The sequence below is a fragment of the Armigeres subalbatus genome, chromosome 2 (genome assembly GCF_024139115.2).
Source record: "Armigeres subalbatus isolate Guangzhou_Male chromosome 2, GZ_Asu_2, whole genome shotgun sequence".
Taxonomy (NCBI): domain Eukaryota; kingdom Metazoa; phylum Arthropoda; class Insecta; order Diptera; family Culicidae; genus Armigeres; species Armigeres subalbatus.
In genome coordinates, this window is record NC_085140.1 from 220,240,100 (window position 1) to 220,261,660 (window position 21,561).

The 21,561-nt window shown below is 39.4% G+C and overlaps 1 protein-coding gene across 1 annotated transcript in view; it reads left to right on the forward strand.

Annotated features, from left to right (window-relative positions):
* Positions 1–21,561, forward strand: part of LOC134209560 (homeobox protein caupolican-like) — a 304,371-nt gene that overhangs the window by 38,247 nt on the left and 244,563 nt on the right. The window contains exon 2 of the mRNA XM_062685556.1: positions 3,892–4,269. Within this exon, the coding sequence (XP_062541540.1) occupies positions 3,892–4,269 (378 nt within the window). The remainder of the gene's footprint in view (positions 1–3,891; positions 4,270–21,561) is intronic.

Here is a 21,561-nt window from a genome sequence, read left to right on the forward strand (position 1 = left end):
CAATGTGACTCATTTGGCAAACGAAATTTACGTTCGAATGAACCATTCAGCCAAATGATATGTCTCCTATTCAGCCGAATGACATTTTCATCCGTATGAACCGATCGGCCAAATGGCCCTTTCTACCAAACGATGATTTCGATAGAATTACCTATTCGGCCACACGATATTATCGGCCATAATACCTGTTCAGCCATACTACATATGTCCGTTTCGGCGACATGAAATTTTCGGACACTACCGTTTCGGCCAAACATCCAATACGAATGAATGAATGACTTTCGTGGAATTCGGACAAATGGCTTTTGGCCAAACGCTCCTTTTCCAAATAATCCAGAAGAAATCCAAGTGTATTTGTGATGTAATTAAACATTACACTCAGTTTTTTTTAACACGGTTTGATTTTAGTCGATGAAGATTCCACAAAATATCTAAAATTAACTAAAAAGTTTATAAAAAAACTGGATATACTTTAGCTTAGGAAAACGACAATTTTATATTTTTGCTTATATTTGATAAGTTGCCTGATATTTTTCTTTTACTATTGCAACTTATTTCAAATTTTAACGTCTTCAAGTTTCCAGCTAATAGTACCCCCTGTTTGATCCAATATGCCAAGATAGAACTGAAACACGGTAGCAGATGAAGCACGGGTAGTCTAGATCCTTCCTTCTTTATCTTCCACGCTGGTTGCTATAATCTGTGCCGGACTTTAATGGGATTTTCTGTTGAGAATTCTCCGCGCTCCATGATCACAGCTTAACGAATGAGAGCAGCTTTCCTTTTCATTCAAATGTTGCTATAGGGTATTTGCCCCAGTGATAGCATCAAAATATATTAACTGTTAATAATAGACTGTTTTTTACAAATATGTTCTCAAAGTAATTAAACTTCTTATTTCCGTTGTATCGAGTTTCGAAATTCTGTGAGCTTTTTTTTTCAAATAGGCGTGATTATATTTGATTTTTGAACGGGTAATACTCTCATATTTTAGGGTTTTTCTGTTCATTAGGGCTACATTAAATGACCAAAAAGTGTATATTAGGAGCACAACGGCAGACATATAAAATTTTCTATAATTAGAAATTATTCTTAATAACTAGGAAACTGCCAATTTAGAAATCTGAATAAATATGAATTTTCCCTAAATAATGAGTAAATTTTCCAAAAATCAAAAGATATTAGAAATTTTAAACGTAAAAATTGCAATAAAAAATTAAAGATTACAGAAATTAAAATTTTCCTTTAAAAAAATTACAATTATAGAAAGTTTTTCCGCAAATTCCCCTATTCTTAACGCATTTATCCTACGAAAGCTCTCGCTCTTCTCATCCTGCATTAATGGAGGCAAGGTACGCATCGGTAGGCAGCAGGAGCTAATGTGTGTATTATTAAAAGCGACAACTTCAGACATAATTAAAAGCCATAAAGCATCTCATGTGACACGAGGAGGAGAATAGAATTAAATGTTAATCCTATCACTTTGTGCTTCCTCGCCCTCGCCGTCGCGTAGTAGCGGATCTGAAACTGAAGAGAAAGAATGGGTTAAAAGTGTGTAGAAACGGACCGTGGAGTGGGTAATAAGAAGCTTGAGTCGCTGTTCATGCCTCCTTGTGTGGGACATTATTGAAAGTAAATAGCATTATTATACATGCGATGGCAGGTCGTCGGGTGTTCGTGAAATATTGAACGTAATTCCCAGCCGCCCAAAATTGGTTCTCGTGCACACTTAATTTTGATTGCCGAATCTCGGCTAAAATTTGATAAAACCTATTTGCACGGGGGACTTATGAGTAACATGTTTTACAAAGGAACATTTTTGGAGTTTATTTCCTTGCACATATATATCTGGAATCGAAAAAAGCGCAACATTCAGACAAAAATTTTGATTGTTTGCCGAAATATGTTAGTATCTATTTGTATTGACATTACGTTAAAGCTTCATTAGCCTCCTTAAAGACATCATTAGCCTCCTGATCCACACAGTAAAAAGTAACAAAACTTCAAACGATATGTTAAACATAAATTATTGTAAACATAAACATGCAAATTTCAATTAAATCAGCTTTATCGTTACATTATCGTGCAGTCTCGGCTTAGAATAAATAGCGTTCGTGGAATTTTGCGTTTTCTAAAAAACGGAATAAAACAAAAAAAACTTGGTTGTGTATTTTCTTTTTGCCTTTCTTGTATACTAATATTACTTCAAAATCAAACTTTTGATAGAAGGCTCGGAGACCAATAGCTGATGTCTTATGTGTGTATGTATGTATGTATGTATGTGTGTGTGTTTGTGTACAAAGAATGTGAGACACACTTTTGTGTACTTAGCCTAAACCGATTTTCTTGCAACAGGTTGCATTCGATGCGGAATCTTTCCTATTTTTTTGCTATAGAAAATTGGCCCATTGCGTTACGGAGTTATTAAAAATATTGTTTTTTTATCATTTTTTTTCCAAAGGTCCTACTTTGAAAAAGAAATGAAATCGATTTCAATGTGATTTTATGTTTTATTGTCATTTCCCCTTTCAACTTTGTCTAACATTATTACATGATCTGATGTGGCGGAGTCATTTTTACACATGATATGTCCACACATTTTAAAAGCCTCAATAAAGTAAAAATGAATTATTAATAAAACATTAAGAAAAAGTGAAACATAAAATTATCAGGTGTGATGAACGTCTGTTTATCAAGGTTGATTCCACCGAAAACGATGAGTGGAACCTATTTTTATGAGTCTGAAATATGTGTGCTTAAAGTTGGATGGGACCATGTACACTTTTCTATGACAATCTTCCACTTTGTTGCCTATGTGTACATCTGTACATGCCCCTCGCGATGACATTATCGCGTCAATATCCCCGCATTCAAGCGACTAATCGGTGAAAACCATCATCGCCGCGAAGCCGAAATCCTTTAATCTCATTTAACTGTAAATTAACATATTATATGACAAATATTAAAATCAAATTGACTATACGTTCTATCATCGCGTAATTTGATATGTTTGTATGTTGTCATCTACGCCGAGAGGGGATCGTTCCGCATCGGCTGTCCCATGGCTGTCGGCGTGCTGTCAATGCCTTTAAAGAAACGTCTCATTCGCTCGCCGCACTGTGCACCGTCCCGCTCTGCCGTGCGGCTCTGATCGTTCATTTTTTTGGGGTTTCGTTGCCGCGTCGTCGTCCCTCGGCCCTGCCTTCCGGTTCCCTTCGATATCCAGCAGATGAGACGATACATCGCTAGGCTGTATTTCCCTTCTTTTCGGGGGATAGAACAACAAACGTAAATAATCAACACCGTGTGCCCAGGCCCGGCCTGGCTTCAAGTACTGGGCCAAGACAAACCCAAGAGCTCAAATCAGGGTGGCCGGGGAAGACAGCCGAAAAGAAGGTCAAATCCCAAAGAAGCCGGTTGACTCTTCAAAAACCGGCCATTAGATTCATTATTTATTTAGCTTGTTGCGTTGGTTGTCAGTTTCTTTCTGCTTTTGTTTTCCTCCGCCTGGCAGTGTTTTGGGAAATAGAGTGAATCAAAGGTAATTTGGTTGAGAACGAAGGCAAGATGTCGATACGGCTGTCGAAGATGATGATGATGATGATGATGGTGGTGTTGAAAGATGAAAAGACAATATTTGAAGATATATTAACACTTGAAGTGATTATTACAACCGGGTGTGCATTGAGGTGTGGTTTTGAAGGGAATCGGAGAGATCGCGGAGGTGTGTTGAACTCAAGTGGAATAATATGATCTATACATATAATGACAATAAATATTTTAATTTGAAACAGAGTGCGGTTTTTGTGGCGGGGAAATTAGGCTGTTAGTGAATGAGCTTGTGCAGGTTGATTAAAAGGTTTCAATTTTGTTTCTTTTTTTTCTTTGCAGTTGTTGGTTGGTGGTGGACAGACGACAACCGCCAGTTCACAGTCACCAATCTCGGCCACGAACGCTCCATCATTGAGCCCGGGTGGTTCGGCAACAGGCGCGCCATCAGGTGCCTTAAGCCCCGGGGCTGTCTCACAAACCTCAAACAATGCGCCACCGGCAACCTCCTGCTGTGAGAATGGCAGGCCTATTATGACCGATCCTGTATCAGGACAAACCGTATGCTCCTGCCAATACGACTCTGCCCGGTTAGCACTGTCCAGCTACTCCCGGATACCAACCGGTAGCGTTGGCGTGTACGGCACTCCCTACCCGTCAACCGAGCAGAACCCTTATCCAAGTATCGGAGTAGATAGTTCAGCATTTTATTCACCTCTTGTAAGTATATCGGCTTTGCCAAAGTTATCTTCTTCTTTTCTTCTTCTTCTTATTGGCATTACATCCCCACACTGGGACAGAGCCGCCTCGCAGCTTAGTGTTCATTAAGCACTTCCACAGTTATTAACTGCGAGGTTTCTTAGCCAGGTTACCATTTTTTGCATTCGTATATCATGAGGCTAACACGATGATACTTTTATGCCCAGGGAAGTCGGGACAGTTTCAATCCGAAATTGCCTAGACCGGCACCGGGAATCGAACCCAGCCACCCTCAGCATGGTCTTGCTTTGTAGCCGCAAGCGTCTTACCACACGGCTAAGGAGGGCCCAATGCCAAAGTTATGCAAATATTGAATGTCATGGAGACCCTCACTGAGGCTGTTATAAATAATTTAAAAAAATCATAAGCCACACAGTAATAACATTTGATTATAACATGCTATATAAATATTCAGTCATGTAAACTGCAACGGTAATCCTCAAAAGTTTTGTTTATTTTGATGATCCGATACACATAGTTGGGTGAGAGAAATATTGCCGGTGAAATATTGCTAGAGTAGGATTCGACAGATACGAGGAATTTACTGACATCCCAATGTTATTAGCTGGTTATGGAAGAGTTTCTTGCAAGGGCAGCTGTTGTATAATTGGTAACATGTCCGTTTACTTAATGGAATAGTGTGGTCATATCGGCAGCCAAATCTTTAATCGCAATATCTCATAAAAACATCTTCTATATTAAGAGATGAGCCAGTCGTAGGCTGAAAATCTGTTTAATAAAAACTATGAGTATCGGAATTAAACTTGTTTTCCAAAATAGAACAATAAAAATTAATATTAATTATCGTCACGACAGATGTTGTTGAAATTTTACGATACTGCTTATTATAGTATGATTGCCGGAGAGCAATAGCCGGCATTTTTTCCTATATTTTATTTAGACAATACCAAGAATTTTCTCGCATTGAACAGGAAACATAATTCATTACACAGTTATCATAGATGGGTAAGCCTTAAAATATTTCAACCCAAAACAACCACAACAACTTTTTCAAAAGTTTCCTCACGTCCAGTGGCATGGATGAAGAATAGAGCAACGTACGTCTTGCGAGTGGATGCTGTAAATTGCCCACCCTCCAACGGGCATGTGGTACAACAAAAATGTAACCTTCCTTCGCCATTAGCCAACCGACCAACAACAGCCATATCGTGCTAAGTAGAGTAGTGTAGCGATGGGATAGCGGACAAATACAAGCAAGTTAAGCTCCCCAGCCAGGAGACAAATGATCTCCATGAAAGCTGTGAAAAAGTGTAGCGAAACACATACTGAATTTTAAAATATGTTTGTACAACAAATTCACCCGGTCGTCTAGCTGCCTGGTCCTGTCGCATGCTCCCACATCAACCAACCATCCAACAACAACGACGACGACGACGGTTGCGAAAGAACCGACGACTGGGTCGCGACTTTTATCCGCTTCATCCTCGGGTTCTCCCCATCTGCCAGGAGTGGCCTTCAGCGCAGGACGTTATTTATTCGTCAACATGCTCATCATAGCGTACATATATATCATCATATTTGTACCAGACGTGATGACTGCCGAGGAATACAAACATCACAATGGCACTAATTAATTGAGCTGAACCGTGCGGTGCAGGCATGAGAAAATGCGATCAGTTATGGCAGTTGGTGGCGATCTTTTCTACATGTGCCACTTATGAATGCTACTAAGTTGAAGGGAAAACAATTCACAGTTTTCGTATAGATTTTTAGTGCAGACTTTCTGAGATGCTCTACAGAATTATATTCAATTTATGGTTAACGTATTGAACAAATAGTGATAGAGAATCTCAAATGAATAAATGTTAATTTGTGATGTGATATCAATTATGTCTATCTCATGCATTTAAAATTGGTTCAATCGAAATTCATCTTGTCTCATAACTTTTGGCTATTCAAGGATCCACATTCATTTTTTTTGTATTACAACATTAAAGGTACTCCCATAATTGCTTCCTACTTTTCCTATTCTCCTGAACTCTGTTTTCGTAGTTTTAGATGTTATATCTGATATTCAACTATAATCTTCCATAATATTAGTTGGATTGTAATACAAATTTTGTGTTTGGCTGAATATCTACCTCTATTTCTATTTATATCTCTATATATAATAAAATGAGTTTACATTTCCTCTGAGGCAATATAACTTACGAAAGCGTGGACCGATTTGCATGATTTCCTCACTAACCGATTCGTCTTAATATTGTCTGTGTTTGTATATATGAAATTTGAACAAATGTAAAAATACTACGTTTTGATAAGTTCTGAAGAAAACTATCAAGCTCGAACTGAAATCAATCTACAGTGCGAAGCTGCAACGATAAACAGGTCACAAAAGAAAACAACCCGAGCAAGATCCGTCAGGTTTGTCTAGTAAAGTATAGAAATCGACGGGAAATTATGATCAATTCATATCGATAGATCAACCCAGACTAAATTGGTTTTCCTTAAAATAATATCAATGTAACAACACCTGCAAATTGGTTCCCTTCGATTGATATTCATTTCATGCCATCACCATTTTCAAACCCAAATCGAATCTGCAAATTTTTCAGCCCATTCGGGGCTTCAAAACGTGCCGCAGCAAATGGGCATTCCACTCGATTTCATTTCGCAGAAATCAACCAAAAATTCCTAGACCCACCGAGCGAGGCCCATTGTTTCTCGGTCGACTCACGACCTTTCCTTGCTGCCGAAAACATTCCAAAATATCCCTTCCGCTCGGGATTGCCTTCCGATTAAATGGCCGATCGGCCAACCACCAGGCAATCCAGATAGTTCACACCGATTGTGTGAATCCGGCAATAATGTGTATAAATCGCATTTGTAATCTCCACCACACGAAAGGAATGGGCTCCACCATTCCCTCCTCCCTCTCCTTGTCATCGTCGTCATCATGGTGGCGATTTTTAGTCCCTTCGCGTCGACGAATGCCACACTTTCCATCGGGGTACTCTAGAAGGCCGGCAGCACGATTTTTTTCGAACAACAAAAAAACATTCCAGCTTTGGGTCCGTTTCGGATTTAGAACGGATGCAAAAACATAAAAACCAAATCGAATTCGGGGAGGAAAAAATACGCGCGAAGGATATGCTAACAGGCAGCTTCCAAGAGGAAGAAAAAGTGAGAAGAAATTAAATTTGAATATTTTATGAAAAACAATCGTACCACCGAAATCGGGAACCTCCGGCGGCGGGATGGGACCGTCGTCGAGGTCCGCAAAACAAAGGAACGAAATTTATCAACCCAAACAAGCGAGCAAGGGGGAGCGGCATAGTTATGCTTTTGAGGTGAACGAAACGTTGAGCGTGGGATGAGCTTTTTTTTTGCATGATCCGTTTCGCAGCTTGTTTGTGGCCTCGGAAGGTGATCCCGCGGATTACCAGAAGGATCAAGAATGCTCTATTCTCAAGATGTTATGGCACTGACAATAGGGAAAAATTGGACGATATTGGTCAAAACAACTTCTTGTACGTCAGAATTTGTCTGTTAAAAATGTTGGACATTCAACAACTTTCTTCTAGTATAGAATTTCTGACATAACCATCACCTGTATTTCTCATTCCTTCTTCAATTATTTTTTAATTTGATGAAAAATAACGGTGTTCTACGGAACAAGTTCGTAAATGTTATATGAATAAAGAACTCATATTTGAAAGACAGTTTTTGATAAATCAAAACCCTCATGCTCAAGCACCCTAAAACTCATAGTTGTGGATTTATTATGGAAACCAAGTATCATATGCTATACACTTTAATGAATATACCTAATGCAATTGCATTGACAGATCACTTGGCAGATTTTATTACAACTTTATTGTATTACTCTCCGTCTTGTTTTACGTTCTCTGTTCGCAAACACTTCCTTAGTCACATTTAAAGGTGTGCTTCGGATCGTCATCAGGATCAAAAGGATGTACCCTCGCACATCGTATTCATCTTTTCCTGGTTTCACGAACGAAGCAGAAATCCACTCCGAATCTTATTTATGAATGGAGTGGTCATTGATTTTTCTTCTTCCGATTGTTGATATGTTGGTTTTCCAGACACGCGCGTTCGTCTCGAAACTCACTACCAGTCAGTGCCAGTGCTTCTTGTTAGCAGAAATCGAAACAGAAAGGAGAGAAAAATTACGCCTGTGATTTTCCAACAGTGATAAAACCAAAGGCCAGTTGGCTCTTCGGATGGTTTGACTTGGAGAGTCTCCGCGGCCATGAAACTGGATGATGGAAATAAGACGACTTACTACTACATACCTGCACCGCACATGGACCATCGTTATAGGTTTCCGCCAAATGCACACAAAGTCTGGTCTAAGAGCCGAGGTGATGGAACTGCCGAGTAACAGCCGACTTCACCGCACGGAGTATTAATCCCCTGAAGATGCATGAAATCAGGAGGCAATAAATTACCATCTCGAGTTGTCGTTCGGCGGAAAAACCGGTAATCTATGGGTGCTGGTTAATCTGATTGAGGTTTTCCTAGCTGACATCGGATGATTAAAAACGAATAAATTAAACAAATACCCAATTGGCCTGCATGAGTACCTCACGACGAAAAGTCCGTTGTTGTGATTCACGCTCCTCATCAATTTAACTCGAAAAGCGTTGGTAAACATACTTTGATACATTTTCCGCTAATTGTGCTTGTAACCTGTCGAAAATTGAGCCCACTATCGTTTGCTTTCCTACTGACACTATTTAATATAGATAAGAGCTTTGTGCATAGTTGAAACCCCCCGAAAAAAAAAGCAAACCATCAGAGAGTACAAAACCCATATAAAACAAATCAAAGCCGTTCGGTCGGTGGGAAATTGATTGCTTTCCTCTGTTCGGCAGGCAAGGGTATCGTTTGAAACGATACCGCTTCGTGGAAGATAAAACCACCCGACAAGGCTTGCCCGGCGACGATGGTAAACAGGTGATAAGAAGTCACAACGACGATGACGACTGACGCGCCGATAGCAATCGCTCAGCAGCAGCGTGTCCTAATATAATTATAATAAGCGGTAATTGGATTCTAAGGGGAACTGGAGCAAAAGGCGTTCTCGCCGGCAGCTGGCCGGATCGTTGCCCTTCGCGAAGTGTTCGAAAAAACCCGAGCTCCAAAAAAAATGGGTAATGGAATGGCGTTTGCTGGTTCTTGCACAAGTTTCACATGTGCTTCGATCCAAGTATGTTAGAAATTATTTTTTGTTTTTTTTTCTTAGCCCAATTTAGACTAAATTCTCCAAAGAATGTATAATAAAAATGTAATTCTTAGAAAACATTCATTCCCATTAACTAAATATGAAAATTAAAAAAAAGCACGGATAAAAAATACCATATAGTATTTTACCATAGCTTTTGAGCCTATAATCCGATCTGGTCAATTTACAGTTTGGAAAAAATGGGTCAGGATTCCTCGTAGAATGCAAGCTATAGCAAAAAAAATCTATTAAGGATAGACATACTGTATGTAGCATACACTACACACAGTTTCCTTGCCATTATTTTTATCTATTGTAATGTATTTCCCTTTTTTCTAGCTATTTTACACTTACACTTATGAGTCCTGTAAACCTCCGGTGGTGCAAAGGGCCGACTTGAAAGATCTCCATCCTGAGCATTGCCCAGCTATCGCTTTAACCTGTTGCCAGGTTAGATTTCGGTCGATTTCTTTTATTTCTTTATTGAGGCTTCGCCGCCATGAGCTTCTGGGTCTGCCTCTGCTGCGATGTCCCGCTGGGTTTCAGTCTAATGCTTGTTTGCAGATTTTGTTTCCGCCCCTACGTAGAGTGTGGCCGACCCAGCCCCACTTCTTATCCCGAATTTCTGTTGCTATCGGCCTCTGGTGACAACGACGATGGAGCTCGTTGTTTGAGATCCAGTTGTGAGGCCACCAGGCCCGAATTATATACCGCAGGCATCTGTTGATGAACACCTGCAGCCGTTGAGTGTTCTTCACTGATACACACCATGTTTCGCTAGCGTATAACAGCACAGATTTCACGTTAGAGTTGAAAATTCGTATTTTGGTGCGTTCACTTATCTGCCTGTTTTTCCAGATATTTTATAAACTCGCAAAGGCAGCCCTTGCTTTCTTGATCCGTGCGTCAATGTCGATCTTGGTACCGCCGTCTGACGCCATTTGGCTACCAAGATATTGGAAGCTTTAAACATTCTCCTCTCGTTGCCCGGCTACTGTGAAACTCACAAGGGGAAGGGGTCACCATTTTTACATCCAACGATTTGGTTTTGTTGACGTTGATGACTAATCCTGCCGAAGAGGAGCGCTCGGCAGGGTCGTTGAGCTTACTCTGCATATCAGAGTGCAACGCAACGTCATCAGTCAATTCGAAGTCGTTTAGGTGCTTCATGGTTATAGGCTGACATAACAGCCCGCGGTTTGGTTCACGGTCAATCGCACGGCTATGCCATATCGTTATTTGAAGTAAGCGCCTTTGTTTTGCTAAAAGTTTCTCCCCAAAACGGCTCAGAATTACTGATCCAAGAGGTTCTATAAGACCCTTGGTAAAGAACTTTCGTCTTGTTTGAAAAATTGCCGAACCATTTTGCTATTAAAACATGGCACAGTATTTCTAGCACATCTAACCATTATCGAACCATTATTGAGTTCACATTTAGGTTTGTGTGGTCTTACTCAGTTTAGAGGCAGATTGTAGGTCTCCCAACTTGTTATTCAAGGCTAGTGCATATTTTATCGACACAATTCTGCGCCTGAGGCCGATTCAAATTTCAGCATCAACAACGATCAACTCTCAACTTCTTCTAGTTGGACGCCTATAGTTATCCCAAGCTTTCGACTCGCACCAAGCCTACCTTCTGTCCTTTCTGGGAACCTGGATCCGAATATTTTTCCGAGTTACAGTGAGCGCACAGGAATACTATACCTACAATAATCAATTACCACTCCTTTACCTCAACCTCAAGTATCGGCTGCTGCTGCCATTCATCCAATTCTCATTTGGGATGCACATTTGTCACCAGCTGTGAGAAAGGCATCAGCTTTGTCTCCATCTGAAAGTTTTCCGATATCCAGCGAATTCACCCGATTGTCGCGCCAATAAGTATTGCACAGTGCTTCCAGATCCAACCATCAAGCCTCTGCCGTCAATTCGTGAAGTCTTTGACCGGAACGCACATTCGACTCTAGCTAAAAGGAAGTCTTTATTTTTCTAGCGCAGTCGTACCTCCGTTGCCAACGATCAGGAGACGTACTGGTCCTGCATCTGAGTTGGAGGACGGAACCTTCCGAAATTCCTCCAGTCCGGATGCAACTCAAAACGTTTCCATCTTTTTCACGAGCCGTCTAAAAGCCCTTCATTCGATTTCAATATGGCCAAATTTAATGGGATGTCATATCATTCGGACGCAAATACAGGATGAAAACGTTTTGGTACGATTTGAAAACTACTTTCAAGGGTCATGAAGCATGTACTGTTTCGAAGGTATATTCATAGTTGGGTTTGCTAAAGATTGCTTTATCGGCGACCTTTTGAACGCAACATCGACTTTTCAAAACTAAGATGCTAAACATTAACACTCGCCGCCGTAACCTTCGATCGCACTCGTTCCTCAATCTTCCAGCAGCCAGCACAAACTATTAGCTGCATGAGCTAGTTCGAGTCTTATCCTAGATATTTAACAGATGCTATTCTTAAATGTGTCGCGAAAATCCAATAAGGCCGTTACAAATATTAAATAAAAATTATGTCCTACCGAAAATAAAAAATAAATATTAAAACAAATAAGGCCGATACAAATATTTAAATTTTTTATTTTGTCCCCCACCCTTTCGGATTTTTTTGCCAAAAAATAATATTTTGAGGGGGCAACATAATAAAATTCGGATAATTTGGAGGATTTTCAAAACATTCTTAAACAAATCCGAGGAATTTTTTGGATTTTTTTTCATTTTAATATTTATTTTTTATTATCCCCCTTGACCTTTCGGAAACCAGTAGGATAAAATGTTAATTAAATATTTGTAACGGCCCAACATAAAAAAAATCATCGATTTAGTTAGAGAATGTATTTAGAAACCCGGATTTTTATCTGAAATTTTATTATTGCTCCTTTAATTGACAAATTTGACTGGTCCTCTATTGAACATTATTTTCGCTATTTTTCTGATATTCCCACTAAGTAACCTGCCCACCAACGTCTGCCGTACTCTATACGATTAACAACATTTTCTTCTCTGTTGACTTGATACAACTCTTGATTCGTGCGTCTGCGTGACTCACCATTTTCTAGTTTCCCTCTGAGTATTGTACGTAGCACTTTTCGCTCAAAAACCCTAAAAACCTTCAGGTGCGGCTATTTTACCGTCTATGCTTCATGTTCGTAGAGGCCCACTGGCAGAATCAGAGTTTTATACAGAACAAATTTTATTTTCGTCTGCATGCTGCATTTCTAGGTAACAAAGCCATACCAAATAATAAGAATGCTAAGGGCATCGCACGTCTTCTTGTTGATTATTTTGAATATCAAGATATGAACTTGAGGACAGTTTGAAGTGTTGTAGAGTCCTTGAATTACATTATAGCATATATAAAGTTTGGACATCGTACTTCTTCTTGTTGATTATATAAACTATCATGTTCTTAACTTAAGGACAGTTTGGAGTGGTATGAAAGTCCTGGTAATACTGCAAAGCATCGATCATGGTATGATGATTTCCCAAAGAGATAATCCAACGCATAGGAATATAGGCACATTTTCTTATTGATTATTTGGAATATCAAGATCTGAACTTGAAGACAGTTTGGAGTGTTTTGGAAGTCCTGTGAATATTGAAAAATGGTTTGATGTTGTCCCAAAGAACTAATCCAGATCATAAGAATAGTGGGGATATCGCACATCTTCTTTACAGAGAAACAGACGTCTCACTTAGAACAAAATGCGATGAAAATCATCTTCCCGGAAACGTGATCGCCCAATGCTAAATATATTGCGGGTGGACAAGCTGGAAACAGATGGCGGTAGTGAGCAAACGTCATACACAAGTTAAATCGAGGGAAGCGTCATCGGTGGCCGATCGACCACCTACAAAAAATTAAATCCACCGTTAAAAAGATTAACGATGGAACATGTGTAGAGTGAGACGTCTGTTTCTCTGTGTCTTCTTGTTCAATTAGACACATAAGTGGTCGTAGCTCTGCGAAACCGCACCAAGCGTCTTTTTGTAAAATAAAAACGGAAATCAATCGAAATCAAACGTATCGCAAAAATTGGCCATTTTCAACACCCCCCTCTATGTCACATATTTTGTATAAATCATCTAATCTTTATATGGATTTTTACACTAACAAATATTTTCACTTTCCACCATATGGAAGCCATTTGAAAAGAAAAAACCTTCCCCTATATAAAACCACGCAGTTGGCCCCTTAGCTCTCTTTAAAAAAAAGTGGTGAGAAAAGGATATTTCAGTATATATTATCATACAGTAATAGAAAATAATAAAACCCAGATTAATCCACCTAGCAGTGATGATGCCTTTCTCGTGCATTATAAAATATAAAAAAACGCATTAGAAAGGTCAAAAAAGCTCTTTAGGAGAATAGATCACATTTTTTCGATAATTTTGCATGTTTTTGCCTTAGTTAAAATGCATTGCCACCATTTTCGGAAAAATTTTTTTTCGATTTTGAGTTTTTTTTTCCAAGGGGGACCCTTGGGAAAAAACAATGATTTTTCAATAATTCCAAAATGCAATGTCCGATCGGGCCAATTTTCAATAGCAAACAATGGGACCGCATTCACCGTCGAATGCAACTTGTTGCGAGTAAATCGGATAATGCTAAGTTCCAAAAAGTGTGTCTACAAAATTTGTACACATACACACATACATACACACATACAGACATCACCTCAGTTCGTCGAGCTGAGTCGATCGGTATATAACACTATGGGTCTCCGGGCCTTCTATCAAAAGTTCTTTTTTGAAGCAATCATATAGCCTTTCGGTACAACTTTGTTGTACGAGAAAGGCAAAAACTTTCATATTGGGGTTGTTAAACACACGCACACACACTCTGATCCTAGTTTTTTTTTCAAAAGAGAGAAAATCGACAAAGAGAACCCTGTTTAGTGACTTTAGCCATTGTTTCGTATGGTCTTTTACTCTAGAGTAGAAATGCCTTTTTGCCTTTCTCGTATACAAAGTATACGTAAAGGCTATAGGATCACTCCAAAACCGAACTTTTGATAGAAGGCTCGGAGACCCATAGTGTTATATACCAATCGAATCAGCTCGACGAATTGAGGTGATGTCTGTATGTGTGTATGTATGTGTGTGTGTGTACAAAATGTGAGACACACTTTTTGGTACTTAGCATTATTCGATTTGCTCGCAACAAGTTGCAGTCGACGCGGATTGCCGGCTAGTTGTTTCCTATTGAAAATTGGTCCGATCGGTCATTGCGTTCCAAAGTTATTGAAAAAACATTGTTTTTCTACCAAGGGTCCCCCCTTGGGAAAAAAAAAATTCAAAAACGAAAAAAAAATTTTTTTTTTTCAAAGATTGCAGCAATGCATTCAAATGACCGCAAATGCATTGATAGAAAAAGTAAAATCTATCCCCCTAAAGTGTTATTTCGATCTCTCTTATGTGTTTTTCTTATTTTTTTAATGCGCGAGAAAGGCACCACCAACGCTAGGTGGATTGATTTGGGTTTTTATATCTAAAAGTACGTGTAGTTTTTGTTTGCTTGGTTGAAATAAACTTGTAGTTGTAGAATTTGTAGTTACGATGTAACTGCTTTAGTTATTATTCAGGATAAATAAAACGATGCTGCCTAATCAGATAAAAACACATAATTACTTAATTGCCTTGCCGACCCTCATACCACAGCACAATAAAGCATGAAAAGCCACACTTCAACCATAACCGGACGTCCAAAAAGTGTAGCACCTGTCATCGATTCCTTCCGTGTCGTTAAACGTTCTCTGATTTCAGCTGTGTGATAATGCTTTGAAATCGATCATGACATAGACAAGCAAAAACCTTCGAGACTGCCGCGCTATCATTGGGTTCTCTTAGGGGGGAAGTAGTTGACGACAATTATATGTATCGCTGGCACGAAATTGGGAATAACGTAAACTCTACTTTAAACTCATTAGATTCGTGGAAAAGTCGCTTAGTAAGTTCAAATGTGTTTCGCTGGCTAATGCGATAATGGTTTGTCCAATCGGTTTGTGTGCCTAGTGCTTTATTACAACGCGAACAATTTGAGTACTCGTGGCCCCCTCGACTAATCGTTACTATAACTTCCAAGAATCGCTGTCAGCGACAGGATCAGTCTATTTAACAGTTTTCACACTCACTGTATGCGTTCGTCAAAATCATATTCCATAAATGTCGAGTCCTAACAAGTTCAAAAAATCTGTAACTGGATATCACTAATCGGCTTACATTGGTGTATTTTCCATTGACTGGAACTGAGTACGAAACTACTAGAACTCTTTGAACACATGGCGATAAACCGGCCCGAGACAGCTATGACATATTACACTATTCGGAAATTATAGCATAGATTACATCGATCTAGATTCGGTGTCCCCAAGCGGAGGACCGTGTTCGAGGATCCGTCGACAAAGCACACACAAACCCGAGCAGCGGGTAATTTCGTATATTTATAGAAAGGGTTTAATTTACATCTTGTTATACATTTATTTTAACTACATGGCCGCGCCATCCGTTGACGATTGCGATTGCAATGACGATGACGGTGGACGTCGCCCGGCCGGGCCTGGTGCAGCGCTCGAGCGGCAGAGCAGCGGAGAAATTCTATGCCGACAACCGACCCGGCCGCGTCGGGGCAAGAAATCCAAATAGCGACAAAACGGAGGCCCGGCTGGCTAGTAGTGGTTGCAACAATGCCAGCAAAAAAGTCGAAATGTTGAAACATGTGGAAAAGCGCCGTTGAAATTGCTGTCGCACATATTTTACAAATGCATTTTTCGCATTTCGAATTACATTGGTAATCCTTCGGTGCTTACTCCTTTTCCTGTGTGACTGACGTGCGTGCGGAAAGCGAGGCCGAGGACCTGCGACCAGACGAAACTGAATCCTATGTCACTTGTTTAGTTTTCATTCGTTTTTTTTTCGGTTCGTTTGCTCCTGATTGGACGTTGATGACCATCATACGGCAAAATTGAAACACAAGGAAAAAACAAATGCTTGGTACGATATCTCTGACACTGATCTGAGACCACATTGCTGTGCCGCTCGGATTGACCCCGTGCAGTACAGAAGCCGGACAAAGCGGCTGATAATAGTATTACCTTACTTGTCAAAGCTTAACGTGTGTCAATGTTTTTGCAATCATATTTGATTAAACTTAGTCATTAGTTTACATTTATGCTTATGCTTGATGTTGATTTATCGCATAACACTTGCTTTGTGTAATCTGTTATTTGGATTGCTTCTCACATTACCACAAGCACCAAACATGGGAAGGGCGGCTTTTTCCCAGTCATCAGCCATTGAAAGGAATTTCAATCTCCGTCGAAAAATTTATTGGATTTTAATTCAAACGATCAACGCTCGCATGGATTTTTTATCCGCCCGCTTGCTCTCCCCATCCAGGAAAAAAAGTATCGATTTTTAGCCCCACTCATCTTCTTATTTTCCTATGTACCGACCCTGCGATAACCGCACGCACTGACTGACTGGCAAAGCCACTCTCCCGCAGAATGAATCATGATGCTGTGATAAATTAATGGAAAAGCGAAGCCTGCGATTTAATACACTTTCTTCTATTTTGCAGCACGTTTTATCGCACGGCTAATGAACAAGGGGCACTCTCCGGTTCGGGCCAAAGTAACCCTCAGCACGATCGGTGTCCAACCAACAACAGTCAGCGTCGGTTGAGGGAAGAAATTAACTTGCCCAGTCGTTTCGCTTGGCTTTCATCATCAGCGCTGCCTGTGGTCTCTCAGTGCTGTTGTTGTTGCACCACTCCAGGGATGGCGGTTGGTTCTCATGACATATAGGACGATTTCGTGCATTGCATACGAAATACCAACCCAGTATTCAGTTTAGGGCGATACCAGAAGAATTCATCCTATTTGGGTCGCAATTATGCTTTGAGAATGTTTAAGGTGAATGTGTCCTAGTGAGTAAAAGTTGTATGGAAATTTCAAGGGTATCACAATATTTGAAAAAGATTCTAAATTCTAGGGGGATTGAAGTTTCCTTATAGGGGTAAGTACTCCAAAATGCACCTCTTTTTGCACTGTTCTCCCCTACCTTTGGGAAGTACATAAACAATGTAGAAGATTACAAATACTTTTCTTACGTTTTCTTCCACTATGAACTTTTGCGTATAACAGAATAACTGTATTTCATTCTCTTATTGGAAACTTCTCCAGTATTTTTTAAATTTCAAAAGTAATTATCATCAGAATTATAATGCTGCGGCATATAAAACGACCGGCTTGGTAGTCATATGTTTCTTCCTCCTACGCAGGAGGCCGTGGGTTTAATCCTAGGCCCGTTCCATTCTCCTACATTGTATCTTTCCCTATATATCTCATGTTCTAGCAATCGCTAGTATTGGAAATGAACTTCCATACCGTTTCCATTTCTATCATATACCTTCAACTTGATTATCCTAGCAGTAGCTGCTAGAACTGAAAAAAAAACAAAAAAGACGTCGTTCCCTATCTATCACATTGGCAGCTCGTTAACCAAGACGAACCGCTGCCTATCGAACCAAACCCAAACAAAAATCCAATAAATTCCGTATGTATTCGTGGCAAGTGCAGAGGTATATTCAGTTTGCAGTGGGCGAGTGATTGCATAATCATTTCTTTGCGTTGCGTTGCGTTGTAACGGAGTATTTCGTAGATTGCATACTGATAGCTGTCATGTATATTCTTTAACTTTCTTACCCCAATTGCTTATGGATTGCCATTTGGGATTTAATGGCTATCCAATTGGAGGTCCAAAATGATAAAGCATGAAAGCTACCATTGCTGGCTACGCCCATCTTCTCCGTTACTAGGGAAGGGAAGGAAGAAATGATGATATGACGTCTACTAGGCCAGCGACTCACCGACGCCCTCATAGATGTCAAGAAGTTGGATGGTTGGTAGGGAATATAGTTTGGGAGTATCATTATAAGCAAATGATACAATAGTTTTTTTTTACAAGATGTTGGGAGTGACCTTGCTAAGAATTTTGTCACTCCTTCCTCTCTAGCTAAATAGCCTAGGTTTAAGCGCCATTACTCGCTCTGTAACGAGAAAAAAAGGGAAAATAATAACTCCCCCCATATAAATCAAATTACCCTTGTTCAAAAATGTGTTTAAACCCGTTTGGTGTGTTTTTTTTTACACAATACCGATTATTTAATGAGAAGGACATAAATTCACTGTTACTATTACCAATGAAGAACAACATGTCCTACGATGATTCGCAGAAAATATCTTAACAATGACCTCTATTGTTGTGATAGTCTTTATACCAGTGTCTATGGAACAATATTAATTACAACAGTTGCCAACAGTCAAAAATAACTCACGCGGATGCATGATAACGAGCCATGTTTTAGAACATCTTCCTACTTAACAAAAAAACTCAATATCTTCCTAATAAGTCGCAACCCGAGCAAAGGCAGATAACTAAAATGATACCAAACTGATAACAGGATTAGTTATCCTTATTATCAACTTGAAATTTAGTTATCAATCATGTGATTAACTGATAACTGAATAATAACAAAATGTATTATCAATACAAATTAGGTATTTTCTTCTAAATTTCGCGTTGTTCAGATATCGGGCTAAGCATTCTATTCTTTCAAATATATTGTACAGCGCATAAAAAAATCTACTCATCCGCTTATTTTCGACGCAATTAAAAATATGCGCCAGATAGGCGCCTAAGAAAACATACCTGTAGCAAAAAAGCTACTTTGATAATTGGTTTGGCGATTACTAACGATATCTACTGTTTTGTTTATTTCTTTGTCAATACATAGGAATTTCCACAAAAGTTGAAATTTTCCTATCTGTTTTATACTCTGCTTATTAACTTTCCTTTCCTTTCAGGTGTTGTTGAATAATGAAATATGTATCTGGGAACCAAGCGTTGTAGTTTGATAATGAGGGCATGTGCTCATTCAGGAACGGTGAATAGTATTGACTAACCGCAATATAATTCGTCTTAGGATCCACAGTATATGGGGAAGCGGAAAATTTAACTGGAAGTGTCGGATAATCAAGAAATTTCAACGTTCTGGTGTGTTGTGGAGAAAACAATTATGCTCGCACTTTAGTCGATTTATTAATGTGCTCAACCAAAGAGTAATTGCTCAACTACTGACAGTTTAAACCTAACGAGCAAGATCATCTGCAGTCAAACCTCCAATAGTCGATGTTGAAAGGACGGTCGACTCATGGTAATATCGAAATGTGAAATAGAAAATCCTTTGGAAGCAGGCCTGGTAGCGGGTCACTTTTTAGTGACTTGGTCACTTTTTCGGGCTAGTCACTAAAAAGTCTCTTTTTTCGACCTCAAGTCACTAAAGTCACTTTTTCTTGTAAAAAGTCACTATTTTCAACTATTTTGAAACTATTGACTAAGATTTTTTTTATAAAGCTTTATGTATCGGAAGATGCTTTGTTCATGGCGGAAATGAAAATACGGATCTTGGAAAAATTATCACTCTGAAACATCGCCAGCCATTTAACTCGCTGCTCTTATTGACATTTCACCAGTAGCTAATTGAAGGTGTTTTACGTCACAATTTATAAATTGGTATACAGTCATGCAAGCAGGAGACATGTCGATTTCGAGTTTTTTAACTCAAACTTTATGCAGTAGGGGAAGGTGGGGAGACTTGATTCCTTGGGAGACTTGATTCTCCCCTGTTTTACCAAGAACTAAACTGCCCATTATCGCATATTTGTAACAATCGCATTTTTGTTCATTTTGTAAAAAGCCTGTGAATTGTTCACAAAGCTCAATTTAATGGATCTAATCCCACAACAGTGAAATAGGCTGGAAATGATTGGGGTTGTTGCCTCAATTTGAGGCTTTATCCCTCATTAGGCATCCATATAAAAATTTGTCTAAAAAATTCGAGAAAATATAATTTGCGCCTATTTTTTGTAGATTTTGACAGATATGTAATGAAGGGTTTGCTCTAAACAAATATTTATTGAGTAGATCGACGACTACTAACCTAACGTGTTTCACTTCCTTTGTAATTCGACAAATGGAGAGTGGCCATCAGGTGGATGCCATTGATACAGTATTGATACGGAAAATCTGTATATTTTGGAGTAAAAATATTTAAAAGTTCAGAGAGCATGGTCCTCATTACGAGCAGGAATCTTCATAATTTTTGTATCGTTTTCTACCAAAACGATCCTACTGTTGTTCCTGTCTCACTAAAAATTCCAAAAACATCCATGGCACCTATGACACGTTGTTGTTCTTGAGTTCTCTGCATCTTTCTTAAGTAGGTGTTCAGCTAATCCAATGATCGTAATTTTCATTCATTCTCACGAGAAGAGAATGCTCATTCACGCAGATTTCCGCCGAAAAATAATTTTCAAGGAAGAAAAACAGGTGTTAAGAGTGATAACCATATTTCGCTCACTTCCAGTGGCGTAAAAAATTGATTTGCTTGCAGACTCATAGTTTTGAGTTGTCCTGCTTTTTACTGATATTGAGTAATATTTCCGTGGGGTTGAAAGAGAGGGCAATAATTTTACTTAGTCACTGAGCAGATAAAAGTTAGCGAGTATGATTTACGTTTCTCTTCTGAGTTCGTTCTAAGAGAAAAGAGTGGTGAGTGAAAGATGTTTTCCGCCACAAATTACGAAAAAAATATTCTCCTTCGACCCAAAAACGCTTAATTTCGTCTCATCGAACTTGCAATTGAAATTGGAAGTCACTATTTGGTCACTTTTTCTGCAACTGAAAGTCACTATTTGGTCCCTTTTTTCGTCAGCTTTGGTCCCTAAAGTCACTATTTTGAGAGGCTTCGGTCGCTACCAGCCCTGTGGAAGGTGTTTGAATGGGGATCACAGTAGCCCAAAAAATATGTTTGATTAGTCGACCTGGCTGACATTGTAAGCAAAAATGCGCGTTGTGGACTAGGTAGCCATACGAAATGGCCACATAACCTTATGTACCAAAATCAACCTTTTTCGTACATTTCGGGCCCCCCGAAAACTGTCCGGTCCTGGATCATCCACCGAATAGCAA